Source organism: Micromys minutus, assembly GCF_963924665.1.
Source record: "Micromys minutus genome assembly, chromosome: 5".
Taxonomy (NCBI): Eukaryota; Metazoa; Chordata; class Mammalia; order Rodentia; family Muridae; genus Micromys; species Micromys minutus.
The window spans coordinates 76722511-76742148 of NC_137974.1; the positions used below are offsets into that span (position 1 = coordinate 76722511).

The 19638-nt window shown below is 48.3% G+C and overlaps 1 protein-coding gene across 1 annotated transcript; it reads left to right on the plus strand.

Annotated features, from left to right (window-relative positions):
• Positions 1-9286: 9286 nt before the first annotated feature.
• AMER3 (APC membrane recruitment protein 3) lies at positions 9287-11626 on the plus strand (the record flags this gene model as incomplete). Its single annotated transcript, XM_080917547.1, has 1 exon — positions 9287-11626. The coding sequence occupies one exon, from the start codon at positions 9287-9289 to the stop codon at positions 11624-11626; it is 2340 nt and encodes a 779-aa protein (XP_080773673.1).
• Positions 11627-19638: the final 8012 nt, after the last annotated feature.

The window sequence follows — 19638 nt, forward strand, 5'->3', positions numbered from 1 at the left end:
AGATACCACGTGCTTCAATACGGAACTCAGAAGGTTTGAAATCTTACCCGATGGCCTGCTTTTTAAGATCTAGCTTTCATAGTACCAAAAGGTGTCATGCAAACTCCCAAGGGAGGGAGGCAGTCAGTAATACCCCCCCAGCTGTGATGCCTCTTCTATGGCCAGCATGACAAGATAACATTCAAGATGTAATAGTGGCCCTCATGTCATGGTGGTAACCAACAGCTGACCAACTGTTGAGAGATCTGCCCTCTCAACAGAAGGAAGATCATGTCTATACTGGAAACCTTACCAGCTGACCAGGGCCAGTAAAGCCACTGATCTTAAAGGTGAGCTTACCACAACCACTTTTCTAGAGCAAGATAATTCCTAACAGCACTCTAAAACAAACTCTTATACCTACAGAGAAGTATGGCGCTCACCTCAGCTCAGCAAACACGGGGAACTGCTGATAATTGAAATGTTGCTTTCAGTGTTTTCAGGCACGTTACTAAACACCGTACTAACCATTAGTTGAAACTCCCATGTATTTTCTCATATTTCTTTATGTCTCTGCATGCACAGATTCCAAAAATAGCATTATTACACTCAGTCAAGGTTATTCCATTGTGTCAATTACTATTGTTCACGTTTCTATATTTCTCTAATTGCTAATTATCTCGACTCCCCCTTTGATAACAGGTGACACTCGGGATGTTGTCAGTCTAGGAATACCATTTTGAAATAGATACAAAACCATTTCAGTGTGGAAGGTCAACTTATTTATAATATTTTAGTGCTAATTACATAGAGGTGCAGACATTTTAATGACACACAAAACTTGTTACCTAGGAATAAATACACACCTACTTCACTGTCATCAAAAATTCAAAATCTTATCAGAGCACTAAAGAAATTGGAAAGATTTTTTTAACTGTAATATTGTATGGCTTCCCATTTGTATGAACTAATTTTTATATAAACATTTATTTTCTTCACTTTTTGTTTAAGAATTTACTTATTTAGCTTTCGTGATTAAAGAAACCAGTTAAAATGTAAACCTCAAGCTTAAAATGGCTCGGGAGACCGTCCTGTCAGTAAAGTGCTTACAGACAAGCAGACGGACCTGAGTTCAATTCCCAGCTCTAATGCAGAAAGCCAGGTGTGTGTGTGTGTGTGTGGCAGGGGAGTGCTGGGCAAGAGAATAACCCTTGGTCATTGAGACCAACCAGACCAGCTAAATGCATGAGCTTCCTGTTCAGGGTTAGCGAGAGACCCTGTCCAGAAACAAAAGCAAAGTAGAACCATTGAAACAGATGTTCAACCTTTGGCTTCCAAGGCATATGCAACTCATGCGCATGTGCACACATCCACACAGGGAGGTTTCCGTAGTTAACTTAGTCACTGCGTAGAAAGAAGATTCAACCATGTAGCTCACCTAGAAGTGGATCATCTCCCTGGCTGGCAGAGCTTGTCAGAGAGTCCCTCTCAACTCCGTTGACTTGATTATAGAGAAGTTTCAACTGGTTATGGCTCACCAAAGCGCTGCAGATCAAAAGGTTGGAAATACCTAGCGAGCTGGGGCCTTTAGATGTAGGACAGAGAGGGTGACTTCTGGCTCAAGAAAAGGCGTGGCCTTTGTCAGTCACCAGCCTCTTATTCCCTGGTTCTCAGCCTAATCCTGACTCCTCTGCAACTGTCCTTTGTCTTGCGCTCACTCACCATTGTGGCTAGCCCCCTGTTGAGATCAGCCTTTCGCTTCCCACAGAAGCAGTTGAGCTTCCCACCCTTGGTTCTACTGGGAGCGATGAGATCACTTAAATGGTAGCAGAGTTTCTTCACCCTTTATCCCCACCCGCCAGCTCAGCCCTGGACACTGGACCAGCCTGGGAGCCCTGTCCTCAGTTCTGCGGGAAGGGCTCCCCAGGTCACTTCTGTTTGATCTTCAAGACTGCGGCAGGGGATTGCACCAGCAGACCACACAGTAAGTCCGTGGAAGGGAAATGTCTCTTTTATGATTTTCTTCCAAGAATAAAATCATAACGAAATCAGCTTCAAGAAGGGGACACAAGGAAGATCCTAGAATGCCCCCACTTTGCCTCTTCACATTGACTTGCTCATTCTTTCAAGCCTTAGAATCCGGAATCTTCAGTAGGACTTGCTAGAGAGGCTGCGTGTGACACTGTCATTTGGAGAGAGCTGGAGTCAGCGGGCCCTGGACCTTCGGGATGCAGGAGGGCGGGGCACCCACACCTGTAGTCTCCGGGTACACCGGACGCCTCGGACTGGGGATCACAGGGGACCACAGGGGTTTAGGGATGCAAAACCCACAGCATTATGGGAGCCGCTAGGTGGGCAGAGAGCTAGAACAAAGCCAGCAATTCTGGGTGGCGGCGGCGGCGCAGTGGCGGCTGAGTCCCCTCGCTCCTTAGCTGTTCGCCAGCGTCCTCCGGTCCCCGCCTTCCCAAGCGCGGCGGAGCCCGGGCTGGTGGTGCGCGCGGGTGCCCGGAGGCCCGCCCCCCACGGCGGCGCGGAACCTGGAGCTGGCCGTGGTGCTGACGCGAGGCTCGGGCGCGCACTCGCTGCCTGGCTCGGGCACGGCCGCGCCCTGCGACACTCCCCAGCCCCGGCGGTAAGTGGCTGAGGCCCCGAGAGGCTGCGTTGCTCCTTGCCTCGCTAGTCCTCACCGGGAGCTAGGGGGGACCGGGGAATGTTTGAGTGTGCTTTCTGCGAGGGGTGGGAGAGAGAAGGGACCCTAGATGGGCACTCCTTCCACTCCGCGGCGCCCAGAGAGGATGCGCGGGGCCTGGGGCTGAGCGCAGTGACTGAGTTAGGTTTGGGTTAGGGAATGGGAGAAGCCCTGTCACTGCGATGAGGGGTCTGGGGAAGAGCGAGTAAGATTATAGTGGTCCATCTGTCCACTTGGTAGGGTTCCCTCAGAGGCCGTGGGCCAGGACCTCCACCCAAAGGGCCCATTGTCTCCCTAGTGTGGGAGTGGGTGGTTCTTACTGCAGATTTCTATTTCTGCTTTATTACCATCCCCGCCCCCACCCCAGAACACGAGAGCTTTTCCATTTCACTCGGGCCTTCACCACACCAGCAACAAGGCATACTGCCACGGAGACAAACTACTGCCCCCTAGCTTTCGCTACCTCATCCCAAGCCCAATGAAGTCACTGGGCAAGGTAACTCACCTAGGGCTGCTTCTTTAAATCTGACACCTCTTCACAGTAAACAGCCTGCTGTGACTTGCCAGGATTTGGGGCGGGGGAGGGGGGACGTGCATTTCAAATGCCAAAACTACTGGCTGTGTGGTCACTTGAGGGCTTTTTTTTTGTTTGTTTGTTTGTTTTTTGTCTCAATTCTGCTCTGTAAAATCACCCCCCTCCCCCACTAAAATTAAAGCCGGTACAGGATTACATTCCAAGGGGGAGGGGACCTTAGATCTAAAATTAGTCACTACATGGAAAAATAGAGGGGTCAAACTCTTGTCCTGGTTTGCTGAGCGTCAGAAGCAGGCATGGAACGTCTCGTTTCTGTGATCACCTTTCTGCTGATCCCCGGTGTAGTTTTCGATTTACATCCCCCTCCCCCTCCCTAGTCTCCTCTTTTGACCCAATTTCCCACCTTCACCTGTAGCTCCTCATACCTATTCCAGAGTCATTAGGTCAGATATAGCTTCCTGGCTGATCACCTGGCCTGTTCCCATTGCTTGTTTAGTCATCACTACATCTGTGGTCAGACATTTAAATGTGTCTTTTCCTTGTCCCTGGGGACCCTGGCAGGGTGTAGCCACTGACTAGAATATGCTTCTTGTATCTTCTGACTGAAGGTCTTCTGCTGGCTTTCACATCCGTGGGTTTTAAATGAGTGGGCTGCAAGGGTACCGATCTTATGGCATGTGAGGGCTCATCTTAGACAGGAGAGGCTGCTTAGTGTAGTTGGGGCCTATCTTAGTTATTAGCACGAATTGCATTTGTGGAACTAAAGTTTTCAGACCAGCATCCTTTTTAGGAATCTGAGATGCATGAAATCTCATCAGATGAAATATACGGTCAAGGTGTTTCAAACATAGAAAACACTTCATTGAAGTACGTAATGCCATCTTTAACTGTCAGCTAGAGTTGGAGGTCAGAGACTTTCCACAGAGAGTGGGAAGATAACTTGGTCAGTAGAGAACTTGCTCTCAGACGACTCAGTGGGGTTAAAAGCACTTGCTGCCAAGCCTGATTGATGACCTGAGTTGGATTCCTGGGACCCTCACAGGGGGAGGAGGGATCAGACCATTGCAGCTTGTTTGCAATGCATCATGGTGCCTTACTGTATGCACACGCACACACACGCACGCGTGCATTCAAACAATAATACAATCTTGGTTAAAATTTCAAGCGAGTTCAAGGAGCTGGTTTTAGTCCCCAGGAGTCACATTAAAAAAATCCAGTCATGGTGGCATATACTTGAAATCTCTAAACACAGGGAGACAGGTGGATCCTTGGGGCTCACTGTCTAGTCAGCATAGCTTGCTCAGCAAGCCCAGGTCCCAGTGAGGGACTGTTTTAAAAGCCAAGTGGGTGATGGTTCCTGAGGGATGAATGCTCTGGAAGTTGACTTCTGATCTCCATGCCCACAGATCTCTCTCTCTCTCCCTCTCTCTACTCCCCCCCTCTTTCTCTTTCTCATACACACACACACACTCATGCATGTGTGCACACTCATGCATACACACACATGTAGACCCGCACCATATACACAGATATATGTATGTACACACACTCACACATGTGTGTACACACATATGCATGCACAACACATGCACACACAGACACATATACGATACACATACGCACAGATATACACATGTGCACACACACGCAATAGTGTATATAATTCTCAGCTGCAGCTGAAGCCCTTGGCTTTGAAGATCTAGTTCTAAAGCAACACCAAGCATTAGAATAAAGTGTAAGTGTTGGCTAATCTCTGCAGACCACAAGGGAGGCACCACCTACTTCCTTTGGAAAGAGATAGAGACGCAGCATGTGTTGGCTGGGAGGACCTGTCATGAGTTTCCACTGACAGGCTGCTAGCCACAGGGTTATAAAACAGAGTGTTCATTTTTCCGACTGAGAAGCAAGACACATTTAGCCTCTGCCCTCAGGCAGTGCTGGTTTAGTGTCTGTCCATTCATGTAAATTCCTCTCTGCTTCTGAAAGCTGTTGTGGAAGGTGACTGCTCAGTCAGCTTCCCATCGGGCACAGAAGGCTCACATTTCCAAAGAGGAAGGCTGGACAAAGTAACAGGACATATACCAAAAGACTCAGGCCAGATTAGACGTTTTGGGTGTGAAAACCGACTGAAGCGAGGGACCACTGTCTGGGACTGAGGTCTCCGGTCTGTGATCTTGAAGTTTGCTACTCGGTCTTCTTACACGCACAGTGGCAGTGAAGCTCGGGCAGCCTTGGCTGTATCATTATGACAGAGTGCAGTCCTTTGTAACATCGTCCTGGGAGGACACACTCTAAGCTCAGAACAGAACTCTCTGCCCTTTCCTGACTTTTAGCTCACTTGACCACTCTGAGGATTGGAAACGGGTATTATTTCCCACCCCCCCAGAAAGAGATCTCTGCCCAAACAGTTTGATTCTTATAGGTGCAAATTTTTCCACACAGCAAAACAATCTTTATTGTGGCTGGATGAAACTATTTCCAGGGATACAGTAACTAAAGTATGCTGCTTCCCAAACACCGAAAAGCAGGAATAAACTAGATATCTTGTAACGATTATCTCCTTTAAATTCACACTGCTTTTAACTGTGATTTTTTTTCTAAATTATAAACAATTATAATTTTTATAAGTTGTGTTAGTCTTACAACCTGAAGTCTTTATCTTCATCGTGTTTCCCAAAATTCCTAATGAGAACACATTTATTAATTAGGTTTCTCACAAAAGAGAGTTCTAGTGGGATATGGTAGCATATTACCTGTAATCCTGGTACTCTAGAGACTGAGACAGGAGCATGAAGAATTCAAGGCTAGCCTAGGCTACTAAGTGATGAGGAATTGAAGTAGAGATCTTGACCATTGGTTCACAGGTTCAAGTCCCAGCTTTACCACCAACAAGTCAGTTTACTGGTTTTTCTGAAGCTAAAAATTAAAAAAAAAAGGAGCTATTTTATTTTCCAATTATTTTCTTGTATGAGTATGTGCATGTATGAGTATGTGCATGTATGAGTATGTGCATGTATGAGTATGTGCATGTATGAGTATGTACATGTATGTACAGGCACTCAAAGAGGAGAGGAGACAGTCAAACCTGCACCCCCTTCTCCCACAGCTAGGAGTTATAGGTGATTGTGAACTCTCTAGTGTAGGTGCTAGGAACCACATTCTGGTCTTCTGAGAGAGCAGCAAGTGCTCTTAACCTCTAAGTCGTTTCTCCAGCCCATGAACTTACACTTTGTAAAGTGTGGATTACAGTGGTTGGTCCCTTGCAGGCTTACAGGCCAAGCTTTCTGCTTGGTTAGGTGGGCGCTAGGAACGCTTAAGTTGAGTCCCTTGACACCAGACCCTGCCTAACAAGCACTTTGCCGAGCACATCAGAGCCCAGCAAACCTGTAAAGGAATGTGTGGGGTGGGATGTTTTGAGTAGAAATCTGCAGGATCCTGGTGGAAAAGGCTTGAGCCCTTGCCATCTCCCAATAAGCTGAAAAGCCACCATGGTGCCTGAGGCACTGTGCCCAAGAGCTAGTGTGCTGTGACTAACGGAGCCCAGCAGGGGGAGAGCCAAGCCTAGGTTCTGTGGCTTTCCTGAGCAACGCAGGCTACTTGTCTCCGAGCCAGAAGTGCCAGATGTCACTTGGAAAGGAGAAGGTGCTACCCACAGGTGCGACCAGGTGGCAGGAACTCAGTCTGCTTGCCTATGAGTCCCTGTGATGCTGGCTTTGCCAGCAGAGCTAAGGCAGGCCCCTACCCATTCGGGGCTGCATGCAGAGACACTTCAGGGACTCTGGCCAGCCCCGACTGCCAGATGGCTTTCATACTGCCATCTAGCGACAACCAGGAGGCTTCTTTGGTGGCAGTTTGCAGGGCTGGATATCTGCTGGCCTTGAGCCTGCTGCAGCTCCCTTCAGAGGTGGGGGGTGGGGTGGGGGGTGAACAAGTGTAGGTGATGAGCACAGAGCAGTTCCAGAAAGTGAAAGACCTCAGCCTCAGTATCTCTAGCCAGATAGACAGAGGCTGACCTTCAGGCCACAGGCAGAGAGCGTTTCTGCTGGGGAAGCTCAGAAGGCTCTCCAACCATGTGCTGGTTTTGCCATTTCTTGCTGGGGTCCTCTGGTTCTACATATTTACCCTGAGGGTAGCATGTTCTAAACCAGATTCTTCTCCCATATGCCAGCCCTTTGGTCTTTAGTGTCAGGACTCCCGCCCTGTACTCTTTTGATGTGGCCACTGAAGCCTGGCATTTTTTTTGGAAGACCCTAAGGTCCCACTTCTAGAGCAGCATTCCTCTTACTCCAGCCTCAGTCTCTTTGGCCAGCCTCTTGCCGTCCCTTTCTCCTCATCGATTCTGCGAGGCCAGCCCCCTTAATGGCCCCTCTTCCACATACTCACCAGAAGACTCAAGTGCTTCTGTGAACCTGCGATCCAGCCAGGTAAGGCTCAACTATGACAGAACAATCAAGTCACTAGCACTCCTGCCACCACACACCACTCTGGCTCCCAATGTACTGTAGCATCATCTGCAATAAACTCAGCCTGGCCATCAGAAACCATCTCTAGGCCGACTCCAGGCAACATCTGTCAGTAACAGCTGCCTACCTCATGATATTCTGTGGCATGTGCTGCCATGCTGCTAAAGCATCTGTGCCTTGCTTCCGTGAGAGTCCTTCCTCCCCTGGCTCATACTTTGCAAACCCTGTGAGATTCTTGGCTGCCCCTTGGTTGTGAGCCTCGGTACAGATTGAGTCTTACTTTCCCCAGCAGATGCCTGGTTCTCCCACAGTGGTCCACTGCTTCAGGCCTGGGAGGCAGCCTACTTGAGTCCCCTACTCCATATACTCAGAAGGCTGAGATATTCCTCCTGAGAATATAGTAAGGGTAGATGACTTTTCTTGGGGAGAGAGAAACAAAAAATCTGTTTGCCAGACTAAATAAATTATTCCACTGTGGCCTAATTTTCGAACCAGTGTCTCCGTTAGGTAACTAACAATAGTGTAAGTAAGGTGTCACTTTTAGGAGCCAACTCCATGGCTGTTTGCACAACATGTAGGAAGCTCAGCTGGTTATTGTTGTTACTGCTTATATAACCAGAAGAGAGAGAGAGAGAGAGAGAGAGAGAGAGAGAGAGAGAGAGAGAGAGAGAGAGAGAGAGACCTTGTGAATTGTGAATCTTGTCAATTTCAGGATATGGTGGGATTTGTTTATTTCCTATGTGTTAAGGAGCCTCCCCTTACTCACTGCCCTGGAGAGTGTTTTATTTGGGAAGAAAGAGCTACGTAAGAGATAAAGGTAGTATTGTTGAATTCCTGGGCCTGGAAATGGGAACCTGAATTGACTGGAGAGCTCATATAGTGTTTGGGGGAACTAGAAAAGGTAAAAGGTGGTGTCCTGTTTCCCTTTTCTCTTCCCCTCTCCATGGAGAACCATAGAGTCCAGCAAGACATGTGAGCAGGGGCGGGCTGGCCTTTCAAGGCCCACAGACTTTACAGTATTGCACACGGCATTGGCTTCCTTCCTTGTTGCAGTAACAATGCCATAAACAACTTAACAATGGGTCTGTTTTGGCTCACAGTTTGGAGGGATGGTGGAGAAAGCTTGGTACCAGGAGCAAGAGGCTGCATCTGGTCACACCGTATCTGCCATGAAAGATTTATTCATTACCAGTACACTGTTGCTGTCTTCAGACACACCAGAAGAGGGCATCAGATCTCAATATAGATGGTTTTGAGCCACCATGTGGTTTCTGGGAATTGAACTCAGGATCTCTGGAAGAGCAGTCAGTGCTCTTAACCACTGAGCCATCTCTCCAGCCTGTATCCGCCATCAAAAAGCAGAAAGAGTCGACTGCTACTTCCCAGTGTGTTGTCCCTGTTTTCATTAAGCCTGGGGCCTCTCAGCCCATGGTGTGTTCTTCACATTTAGGGTGTGCCATTCCATCACAAATGGCCTGATCTTAAAACATCTCTCCCAGACTCAACAAAAGAAGTTTTTTCATGATGAGTCTAAATCCAGTTAAGCTGACCGTACACAGTAGCCATCATAGATAATATGTGCTCTCTGCTTTCTTCCACAGTGGCTAGAAGACTGCCAATATGGAGCTGAGGAGAGGAAAGACCTTCATCAAATCTAGCGTGCAGATTTCCCACGAGAAACTCATAGACTCCCCAGCCAAGGAGGACTCAGACACTTGGTCACTCTCCCTGGGAGAGCAGCAGAGAGCCTTTGGTGAGAAGAGCTTCCAGACAAGTCCCTGTGCTCAAGGCTATGGCCGGTGCCCCAACAAAGAGGTACTGTCTGATCCTGAAGGGGGTCCTGTGCCCCTTTGTGGAACCACTTTCAAGTTGGTGCGCAAGAGTAAGACTCATGACAGTGTTCCAGGGGCTGTGAAGGTAGCAGCCCCCACAGGGCAAATGGTAGGTAGCACAAGCTTCCCAGAGACCCCAGGAGGTCAGCGTATGATTGACTACCGCCACTTTGTGCCCCAGATGCCCTTCGTGCCAGCGGTGGCTAAGAGCATCCCAAGAAAAAGGATTTCCCTGAAGAAGTCCAAGAAGTGCTTTCGAAACCTATTTCACATGCGTAGGAGCAAGACTGAGAACTTGGCCTCGCTCTCAGCCAAGGTGAATAACCTCTCACCCCCCGGGGTCCCAGCGCAGCAAGGTAAGCCCTTCCTCTCCATGGGTGAGGGGCTGGGGCTGGACAGCCTATGCCAGGACCTGTCTGACAGTGAGTTTCTACATGACTCACCCTTTGACCTCTGCAGCGCCCTGTGTGAGGATGTGACCTCACTGAAAAGCTTCGATTCACTTACAGGTTGTGGGGAGATCTTTGCAGATGGGAGCTCTGTGCCATCTGTGGAGCTGAAAGACGGCCCAGAGAGCCCAGCCCATTCACCTCAGGCTCTAGACAGCAAGACTCCCTGTGGCCCCTCCCAAGGTAGTGTGGAACAGCTGATGTCACCTGCCCAGAATGAAGCATCAGACTTCACCAAGTTCTGGGACAATGTGAATCGCTCTGTGCAGCAGCAACAGCGTGCTCTGTTGGGCCCCTGGTTGATGAGTCCCCAGGGAACAGACACAGACCAGCCCAGGTTAGACTCATCTGGGTTAGCTGAACTGCCCCTGTTTCCTTGCAGGGGTCCCCCCAGTGGCTCCAAAGCCAGCTCCATAGACACAGGTACCCCCAAAAGTGAACAGCCGGAATCTGTGTCCACAAGCGATGAAGGTTACTATGATTCCTTCTCACCGGGCCTCGAGGAGGAGAAGAAGGAAGCTCCGAGCCCAGGCACGCCTGCAGCCACTTTCCCGAGGGACAGCTACAGCGGGGATGCCCTCTACGAACTCTTCTATGACCCCAGCGAGGCTCCTGTTGGCCCAATCCTGGATGATGACTGTGTTTCTGAGAGTCTCTCGGGGCCTGCCCTGGCGACCCCGTTGTCCATATGCAGCTTCCGCGTGGGAGCCGAGGAGAACCTGGCTCCAGCGCCAGGTCCTGACTTGCTCAGCCAGGGCTTCCTACAGAGTACCTGGAAGGGCAAGGAATGCTTGCTGAAGCTCTGTGACACAGAACTTGCCATTACCATGGGCATTGTCAACTGGCTGCGCAGAACCCCACAGGCCACCGCCTCTACTCCTGCATCTACCCCTGCCTCTACCCCTGCCATTGTCCTTAGGGAGCCCGCTGCCCCACCTGACCCCCATAAAGTCCTCAGAGGAGCATTAGTGGACATGAAAGGCAGGGAAGACCAGGCCTTAGATATGGGTAAGGCCATGGCATGCTTTTCTCCCAGTAAGCAGGAGCCTTGGGCACATTCAGGAACCAAAGACTTGCTTGTTAGAGAGCATGAGGTCCAAGTGGAGCCTGCAAGGGGTATTAATACTCCATCTAAAGATGGCTCTTTAGAGGAAGGAACCCAAAACTTCTCTGAAGGCCAGTCCTCCTCTGAAGCGATCATGACAAGCATTTCCAGGAATGGCAAAACTGTGAACTCTGCCACCTGCCTCAGCTCGCAGAAGGAACTGGGGACACCTGGGAACCTGAGGTGTTCTCAAGGTCCCTTAAGACCAGGGCATGGAGGAAGCGCGCTTGATCCAGGGCCCATGCTTGTGGGCTGTGTGACCCATGTGGCAGCCCTGCAAATCCATCCGGACAGCCATTCTCCCAGACAGGATAAGGGCAATGGGTTCTTCTGGAAGCCTCAGGCTTGGGGTCCTGCAAGCAGCAAACCCAACGAAGCAGCTGCCCGTGGCCTCTCCTCCTCAGCCAGCCCACGAGACCAGAGATGTCATGATCTTTTCCTGGATCTGAACCAGCTCAAGTTGGAGCCCTCCACGCTAGGTACCCAAGCCGGCGCATCTGCGGACAGCCAGCCTCAGCGGCTGTGCCCCAGGGCTCCAGAACAAGTGCCACACAAGGGTTCAGTGGGGTCTTGAGCCACTCTGGGCTCCTGGTGCCCAGCCTCTGTGGCTGTCGCCCAGAAATCCTGCAGCTCCTTCTCTCGAACCACGGAATGTTGCTATGGCCTTCTGACCCGGCATGAACTTCCTGTGGATAACCGGAAGTGAGGGCTTCCAAGCTGGCCGTGGCTCAGGCTTGCCTACAGGAAGGGCTCACAATCTTCAGAAGCTGCGTCTATATAACCTTGTTCAGGAGAACAAAGGACCAGAATCTTCATTTTTATTTATTTATTTATTTATTTACTTTTTTTTCTGGTGTGAGGCTTGTGTTTGGGGTCGAGATGGTCAAGCTTAGGCATGTGGGGAGGGGGGTAGAGGGAAGAGGGGAGAGGGGATGAGATGAGAGGATTCTTGCCTGAGCCCGGGGCTAAAGACTGCTGGGATGTTGTAAATGAAGACAGGGGTAGCCAATTCATCTGTTTGAGGATGAGAGCCAAGGCGCAGGAGGCAGAAAACCTCATTGGGTTGAGTTCACGAGGACCCACTGGCCTCATCCAAGCCTACTCTTTACCTAAGATAAGGAGACTGCATCACACTGCAGTGTCACTGTCACCATGCTTCTCATTAGGAACAACGAGGAGCAGCCCTATCTCGGCAAGAGCCTGGAGCCACCTGCACGATGTATGTGCCTAGCTTTGCCAAGGCTGACCAGACCCTGCCTGATCTGTAGGTTCTGTCATAGGCGATTCTGTGCACTTCCTTCAGCTCGTTCTCTGAGGCCTTAGGTGGCGAACACCCCATGGTTTACCCCACCTCTGCCATTCTGCCTTGGAGTTGCAAAGGCCTTGTCTTCTGCCCTTCCCACCTCCCCCCACCCCCAAGCATGGCCACCTCTTCTCCAGGGAGCTCTCAGAGAAGCTGCTCTCACCGCCCCTAACCCAAAAGCAACACATGCACCGAACCTGGGCACCCGGAATCAGGAAAAGACCTGCTGGCTGCTGTCCCCAGGAAGGGTAGGCATCTCTTCTGACCCAGCATGAGGGCAGGGACAGAAGGTCCATCCTCATGCCAAGGACCTGATTCTACCTCAGCAAAAATAACACAGTGGCAGGCAGAGGATGAGGACTTGATAGGTAGCCGTAGAGTTTGTCACCAGGGCCACTGGAGGTAGGCTGCTGGAGAGCCCACACTTCATACAGAGCTTCTGAGGAGAGGTACAGGAATTCCAGGCAAGCCCTGAAGTCCCGTTGGCAGCGCACGTTCAGGGCCTGAGTGTTTCCCTTCATGCCAGAAAGCCTCTTGTGACCACTATCATCAACAGCTCTCTAAGGCTGCTTGCTGTGTGCGAGATGAGGGTTGTAGGTTAAAAGCCGACATCAAGGTTGTGGCCGTGTGGACCTGGACACAAGGAAGCAGAGGGCCACTCATCTGGGAAGTTACATCTTCTCCTAGGACCCAGACCCTATCATGGCATCGTAACGACATCGCTGAGTCTGGCTCTGAATACGTGACAAATAGAAGAAGAACATTCTGCATGAAGCCTGCAGCAATCTGAGGTAAATCATGCTTGCTTCAGACCTGGGGACCAGGCACAGCTTGTGTGACCTTTCTGTGGACACACATGTAGTGTGTGCAGGTAGGGGGTGTAGATCCCTTCCATACCTTACTAGAAGAGATCTGCTGTGCGGTAGATCCTGGAACATTCTACTGGTTTCCCTCAGCTGATACTCCCAGAGCCTCCAGCCCTTCTTCCAGGCCACAGATGCCTGAGCACCCTAGGGTGCCAACCACATGTCTCTGTGAGCAAGCTGAGAGCTCAGTATGGAGGCCACCTGACCCCGGTCACAGCCTTTGGGGTTCTGTACTGTACCCGACACAGAAAGTGCTCAGTAAATACTTCTTTTGAAAGAATGTAGTGTCAAGATGCTGTGTGTTGTTTTTCTGCTCTTTTGGTAACTCTGGGCCTTATATTTAGAGAGAGACAGTATTAAGGTTTAACAGGAACTTGGGGCTGGTGAAATGGGTCAGTGTGTCACGTGCCTCCACATGAGTGTGGTGACTCGAGCCTAGAGCCCCAGCAGCCACATAATAGCCAGGCATGGCTGTTTCGGCCTGTAATCCCAACACAGGGCAAAGAAATAGAGATACATACATCTCTGAAACTCAGTGTCTGAATGGACACACATACACACATAAACACATATCACATGCAGACAAACACAAACACACACATGTGCATGCACACACAGACATGGACACATGTATACACACACATGCACACACAGATACATACACTCACACATTTATATACACACATACATGCATGCACACACAGACACAAACTCATATACATACATGCATGTACACGTACATGCACACACACACACACACACACACACACACACACACACACACACACCAGGAGTCTGCATGAGATTCAGATCTCTTCTCACAGCAGAGGAGAGTGTATACTTACTGTGGCTTGTGATGCAGAATGCTGAAGTATTGGAAATAAATCATTCAGACTCATGAGCACAGTATTACAGAATCAACATGGTAGCAGACTCAGTATGGTTTGCAGAGCAATAGGTCAGTGTAGCAACAGAGCAATAGGAACCCAGAGCTGTGGCTCTGTCCCTGGGTAGGGGATATTTTACACAACCCAGCACCCCTGAGGTTTTTCTTTTGGGTCTGTGCTGGATCCAAGCTCAAGGACAACGGAAGACAGTTGTGTGACTCTCTCTGGACCATCTTTCTCAACACCCAGCCCTCAGGGTGATCTCTCTCAGGCAAAACAAGTGCCAACATAGGCAGGCTCTGTGTGTGACCCACCAGAAAGGAATTTAGGGTCAGCTAAGGGTCCTGGCCAAGTTCTGGAAGTTGAAGAAATATGTCTCCTGAGCTTTCTGGTCAATTCTTTTGTTTTCTTTTATGTATAACTGTGTGCATGGTGTATGTGCGTGTCCATGTGTGTGTGTAGGTGTATGTGCTCATGTGTGCACACCTGGAAGCCAGGGACAGATTCAAGGGCAGGTATTGGTCTCTTGTTCTATCACTCCCCACTTATTCCTTTTAGGCAGCATCTCTCAGTGAACCCAGAGCCAGGGTGACAGCAATATTCCTGTCCCAGCTTGCCATAGCTCTGGGGATACATATGTATGTGGTCACACCCAGAGTTTTATAAGTGCTGGACATCCAAACCCAGCTCTTCAGAATTGTACAGCCTAGGCCGCTGGCTATTTCTGCACATCTCATTCATGTATGACTGTAGATTTTATACAATGCTATGAGGGCAAGTTGGGACAGAGACATGGGGATGGGGCAGACCGAGTGAGGCCTGGGGTAAGTGAGAGGGAGGAGTGAGTTGGTGCAGAGCGTGGCAAATATCTGAGAGATCTCAGCATGAGAAGGCTCAAAGGCAGGAAAAGCAGAAGGTGCCTGCAAGGAGCACTTCTCATCTTTCCATTTCCCAAGTTTATTGTTATATTTCCTGTGATATGAAATAAATGCACGAGGGGCTGGAGAGATGGCTCAGCTGTTCATGGTACACATTGCTCTTGCAGAGGACCCGACTCCAGCTCCTAGCACCTACGTCAGGTGCCTCACAGCGCCTGTAATGCTAATGCCAGGGCATCTGAAACCTGTTCAGATTTCTGCCTCTGCTGGTGCCTGTGCTTAGGTGTACATATCCATCTGTTGCAGGTATACCCATAATGAAGACTAAAAGTAAAGTCTTAAAAAAAGATGGAAAGAAATGCATAGGGGAACAAAAGGTTGGATGACACAGGAAGCCAAACAGTGGAAAACAATTACTGTCCTTTATTCTTTGGTGGTTTGGATAAGAATGGCTCCCATTGGGGCCAGCGTAAATTGAATGCTTAGACCTCAGGGAATGGCATCATTTGACAGCATTAGGGGGACTAAGTGGTGAGGCCATGTTGGAGGAAATATGTTGTCTGAAAGAAGGAAGTGACAGCTCTAGGGCTGGGTCCTGTAGGTTGTTAAGGCGATACATGATTGGACAGTAGAGAGTGGGCGGGAATAAGGTTTTGGTAAAGCAGACGAGGAGGAAAAGGGGAGAGGCAGGAGGAGGCAACCTGGAAGCAGACATGGATGTTTCCCTTGGCACATCTCTATATAGATAAGGTTGCTATGATTATTTCTAAAGGGTTTCTATGGGTCAATTTATCTTATCTGGGTAGGCAGTTTATATCTTTGTTAACTGGTTGTAAGCTTATTGTGTAGAGGGATTGGGGATTGAGAATTTAACCTATAAACCTGTCTGATAAGTTATTTTTTAATTTAATTTTTATTAGATTCTCTCTGTATTTACATTTGAAATGTAATCCCCTTCCCCCACATCGCTCCCCTCCGCCCTTCCTCCTCCATGTGTCTTCACGAAGGTGTACTCGCTCCTAATCACCCTCTCTACCCCATTGCCTTGGCATTTCCCTACAAATGGCAAAACTTGACCTCCCTGGACCAAAGGCCTCTTCTCACATTGTTGGCAGACACTGCAATCTTCAGCTACATATGCAACTGGAGTCATAGATCTCTCAATGTGTTCTCAATGGCTGATGTTTTAGTTCATGGGAGTTGTGGAGGGTTTGGTTGGTTGATAATGTTGTTCTTCCCATGAGGTTGCAACCCCTTTCAATTCCTTTAGTCCTTTCTTTAGCACCTTCATTGGGGTCCCCGTGTTTAGTCCAATGGTTAGCTGCAAGCATGCTCAGCTGTATCTGTATGACTCTGGCAGAGCCCCTGAGGAGGCATCTCTGTCTGGTGCCTGCCAGTAAGTACTTCTTGGCATCAGCAATAGTGCTTGGGTTTGGTGGCTGCATATGGGGAGGATCCCCAGGTGAGGCAGGCTCTGAATGACCTTTTCTTCAATCCCTGTTCCTCTATTTGACCTTGTATTTCCTCCCATGAATGTTTTGTTCTTCCTTCTAAGAAGGACTGAGGTGTCCCCATTTTGGCCTTCCTTCTTTTTGAGCTTCATAAGGTCTGTGAATTGTTTCTTCTGATAAGTTATTGATTGCTGAGTTATGACTTTACTGGGCTGTGGAGTACAGTGTATGAAAACAATGGCTGAGATGGATGGGTGGAGTGAACCACCTGTGAAGTGAACCAAGTGAAGGGGGCAGCTAGTGGATTGTGTGATAGCATCCAGGTGCCAGCAGCTTCCACGGAGTGAGATCTGGTGCCAATATAGAACTTTTTAAAATATTTACAGCAACAGGTTTTAACCCATACTATGTGCACAGTCTCTTTCAGCCATTAAATCAGGATGTAAGCTCTCAGATATTTCCCTAGCCCAGTGCCTCCTGTCATGTTTTCCACCATGATGATAATGGACTAAACCTCTGAAACTGTAAGCCAGTCTCCAATTAAATGTCTTATAAGAGTTTCCTTGGACTTGGTGTATCTTCATAGCAACAGGACAGTGACCAAGACACTCCTTTACCCCTTGGAAGTGTGGAGGTTAGAGAGCAGCTTTGTCCTCTGGTTTTAGGACATCAAACTCAGGTTGTCAGTCTTGGGTAGCTAGCTCTTTCATCCTCTGAGACATCTTGTTAGCTCAAAGATTTGTTTTTAAATTTTAACATATTTTAATTATTTTTAAAATAAGCAACACAAATAAGCAACTTTCCTGGTTGTCCTGAGGTCCTGATGTTGATGCTTGTGTTACCAGTAGTCATTGTCTGGATCAGTCATATCTCAGGTTCCTGATGTCTGTTTCAAAGAATTGAAAATGTGCACAAAAATGGCAAAGCAGAAAAAATATTTATTCAAAAGCAAAGTCTAAGGTAGTTATGTTCTAAGGGAACAGCAGGTTCTAGTGAGATTGTTCAAGATCTCCAGATTATACCTAGGGCTACCATTTATGAGTTCTAGAAAATGAATAGTTGGTTGTTAGGGGCAGGGTTTAATTTAAATTTAGATTTAAATCAAAATTACATTGTAGCAGGGTTTGGTTGCTATGACTTTAATTTAAGCACTCAAGAGGCAAAGGCCGAAGCAGGGGCAGGGGGATCTTTGAGTTTGAGGCTTGTTTGATCTATAGAGTGAGTTCCAGGTCAGACAGGGTTATACAAAAAGTCTTTTAAAAAATGAAGAAGAAGAAGAAGAAGAAGAAGAAGAAGAAGAAGAAGAAGAAGAAGAAGAAAGAGAAGGAGGAGGAGGTGGAAGAGGAGGAGGAGGAGAAAGAGGAGGAGGAGAAAGAGGAGGAGGAGAAAGAGGAGGAGAAGAATGAAGTGCACATTGTAAGTCTTGGACCAGCCACTAACATTTTTAAAAGGGTCACAGTGATATGATGAAATAGAAACAAAAATATAACCACATAAGGTATTTAAAACTAAGAAAAACAGGATAGAGGAGAAAGCTTTTTAAAAACCCTAAATAAAAAAATTAATGTACAAACTAATGAAATGGTAGATTTTAATCCAACAATTACTTTAAATAAGAACATCAGGTGGGAGAAAAGTGATCATAAGACCATTAAACATATTTAAAGAGCCATCTACCTACTGTTGGGCAAAAGCTTCCTTGCAGTATACTGACCTTGTTAGGTTAAGAGTAAACGGGCAGAGGGAGAGACACCCTGAAAACAGCAGAAGATTGGCAAAGTTTAGACCACTGTGCCTGCTGCAATGGCTAACCTTGTCAACTTCACAAGATCTGGAATGACCAAAGCAAGTCGCCCCTAGTGGGTCTGCGAGAGTGTTCCCTAGAAGTGTGAACAGAGGTGAGCTGCTCTTCCTTCAGCACGATCTGGCTGCACCTTTGACCTGCTGGTCTAGACATAGACAGTCTCACATAAAAACAGTGTCCTCTGTTTCTCTCTGCTTCTTGCTGATATTTATCTCTCTAGTCACTGTGGCTATCATCCTCCACTGACTTGAGTTTCTTCAGCTTCTCAGACCAACTAGCAGCTCTTCAGGAACCCTCCAAGGCCTTCAGTGCCAGACAGGGGCTGCTGAGGCCTCCAGTTTTATGTACTGAGGTTCACAATCTTGTGAGCACACAGGTAGCAATTGCTGAGCTACTCAGTCTAGTAAATTTTTTACGATAGTGTCTTAGTCATTGTTCTATTGCTGTGAAGAGACACCATTACCACAGCAACCCTTATAAAAGGAAGCATTTAGTTGGGGGCTGGCTTACAGTTTAAGAGGCTTAGTCCATTATCATGGAGGGGAGTGTTGCATGTTGCTTTGTTACTCTCCCTGAGCTCCAGGAACGAGCCATACTACCAGCCCCAACCCAGAGAATATTGAATCCGGGGATGAAAATATAGATATACATAGTTGTTCAAATTCAACTTGCCTTTTTGACTCAGTTGCTGGGTGTTACTTATCTCCCACCTGGAGGTGCATGCCTGTATCAATATTCTTAGCTCCACACCTGTCCATCTGCCCTCAACTTCACTTGCTCAGTTACATCTAGTTCCAGCTAAACACCTCCAATTTCCTGCCTGGAGGAGCAGCCACAGGCCGCTGCTCCACCTGAGATCTCCCATGGTTGGTCACTTTTTCTCCCTCAGAAGTATGGTGAACTCTCTTCTCCTCTCTTCTCCTTGTGTCTGCCTGCTTCCCTCCTGGGACCCTGAAGTCTCACCTATCCCTTCTGCCCAGCAATTGTCCCATAGCTTCTTTACTGACAGATCAAGAACCAACAGGGAAACAGGACCTTAGCATCAGAACCACCCCTATAGGGGATCATGCAGGGCATGCAGGCAGACATGGTGCTGGAAAGTAGATGAAAGTTCTACATCCTGATCCACAGGTAATGGGAGGAGAGAGAGGTGGGAGGGGTGAGAAAGAGAGAGAGAGAGAGAGTTAGAGAGACACACAGAGAGACAGAGAGACAGAGATTGAGCTTGGTGTGGGCTTTGAAACCTCAAAGCCTATCCCCAGTGACCCATGTCCTCTAGAAAGGCTATATCTTTTAATCCTTCTAATCCTTTCAAACAGTTCCATTCCTAGTGACTAAGAATTCAAATAAATGAGCCTATGAAGGCCATTCTTACTCTAACCACCACAAACCTGCAC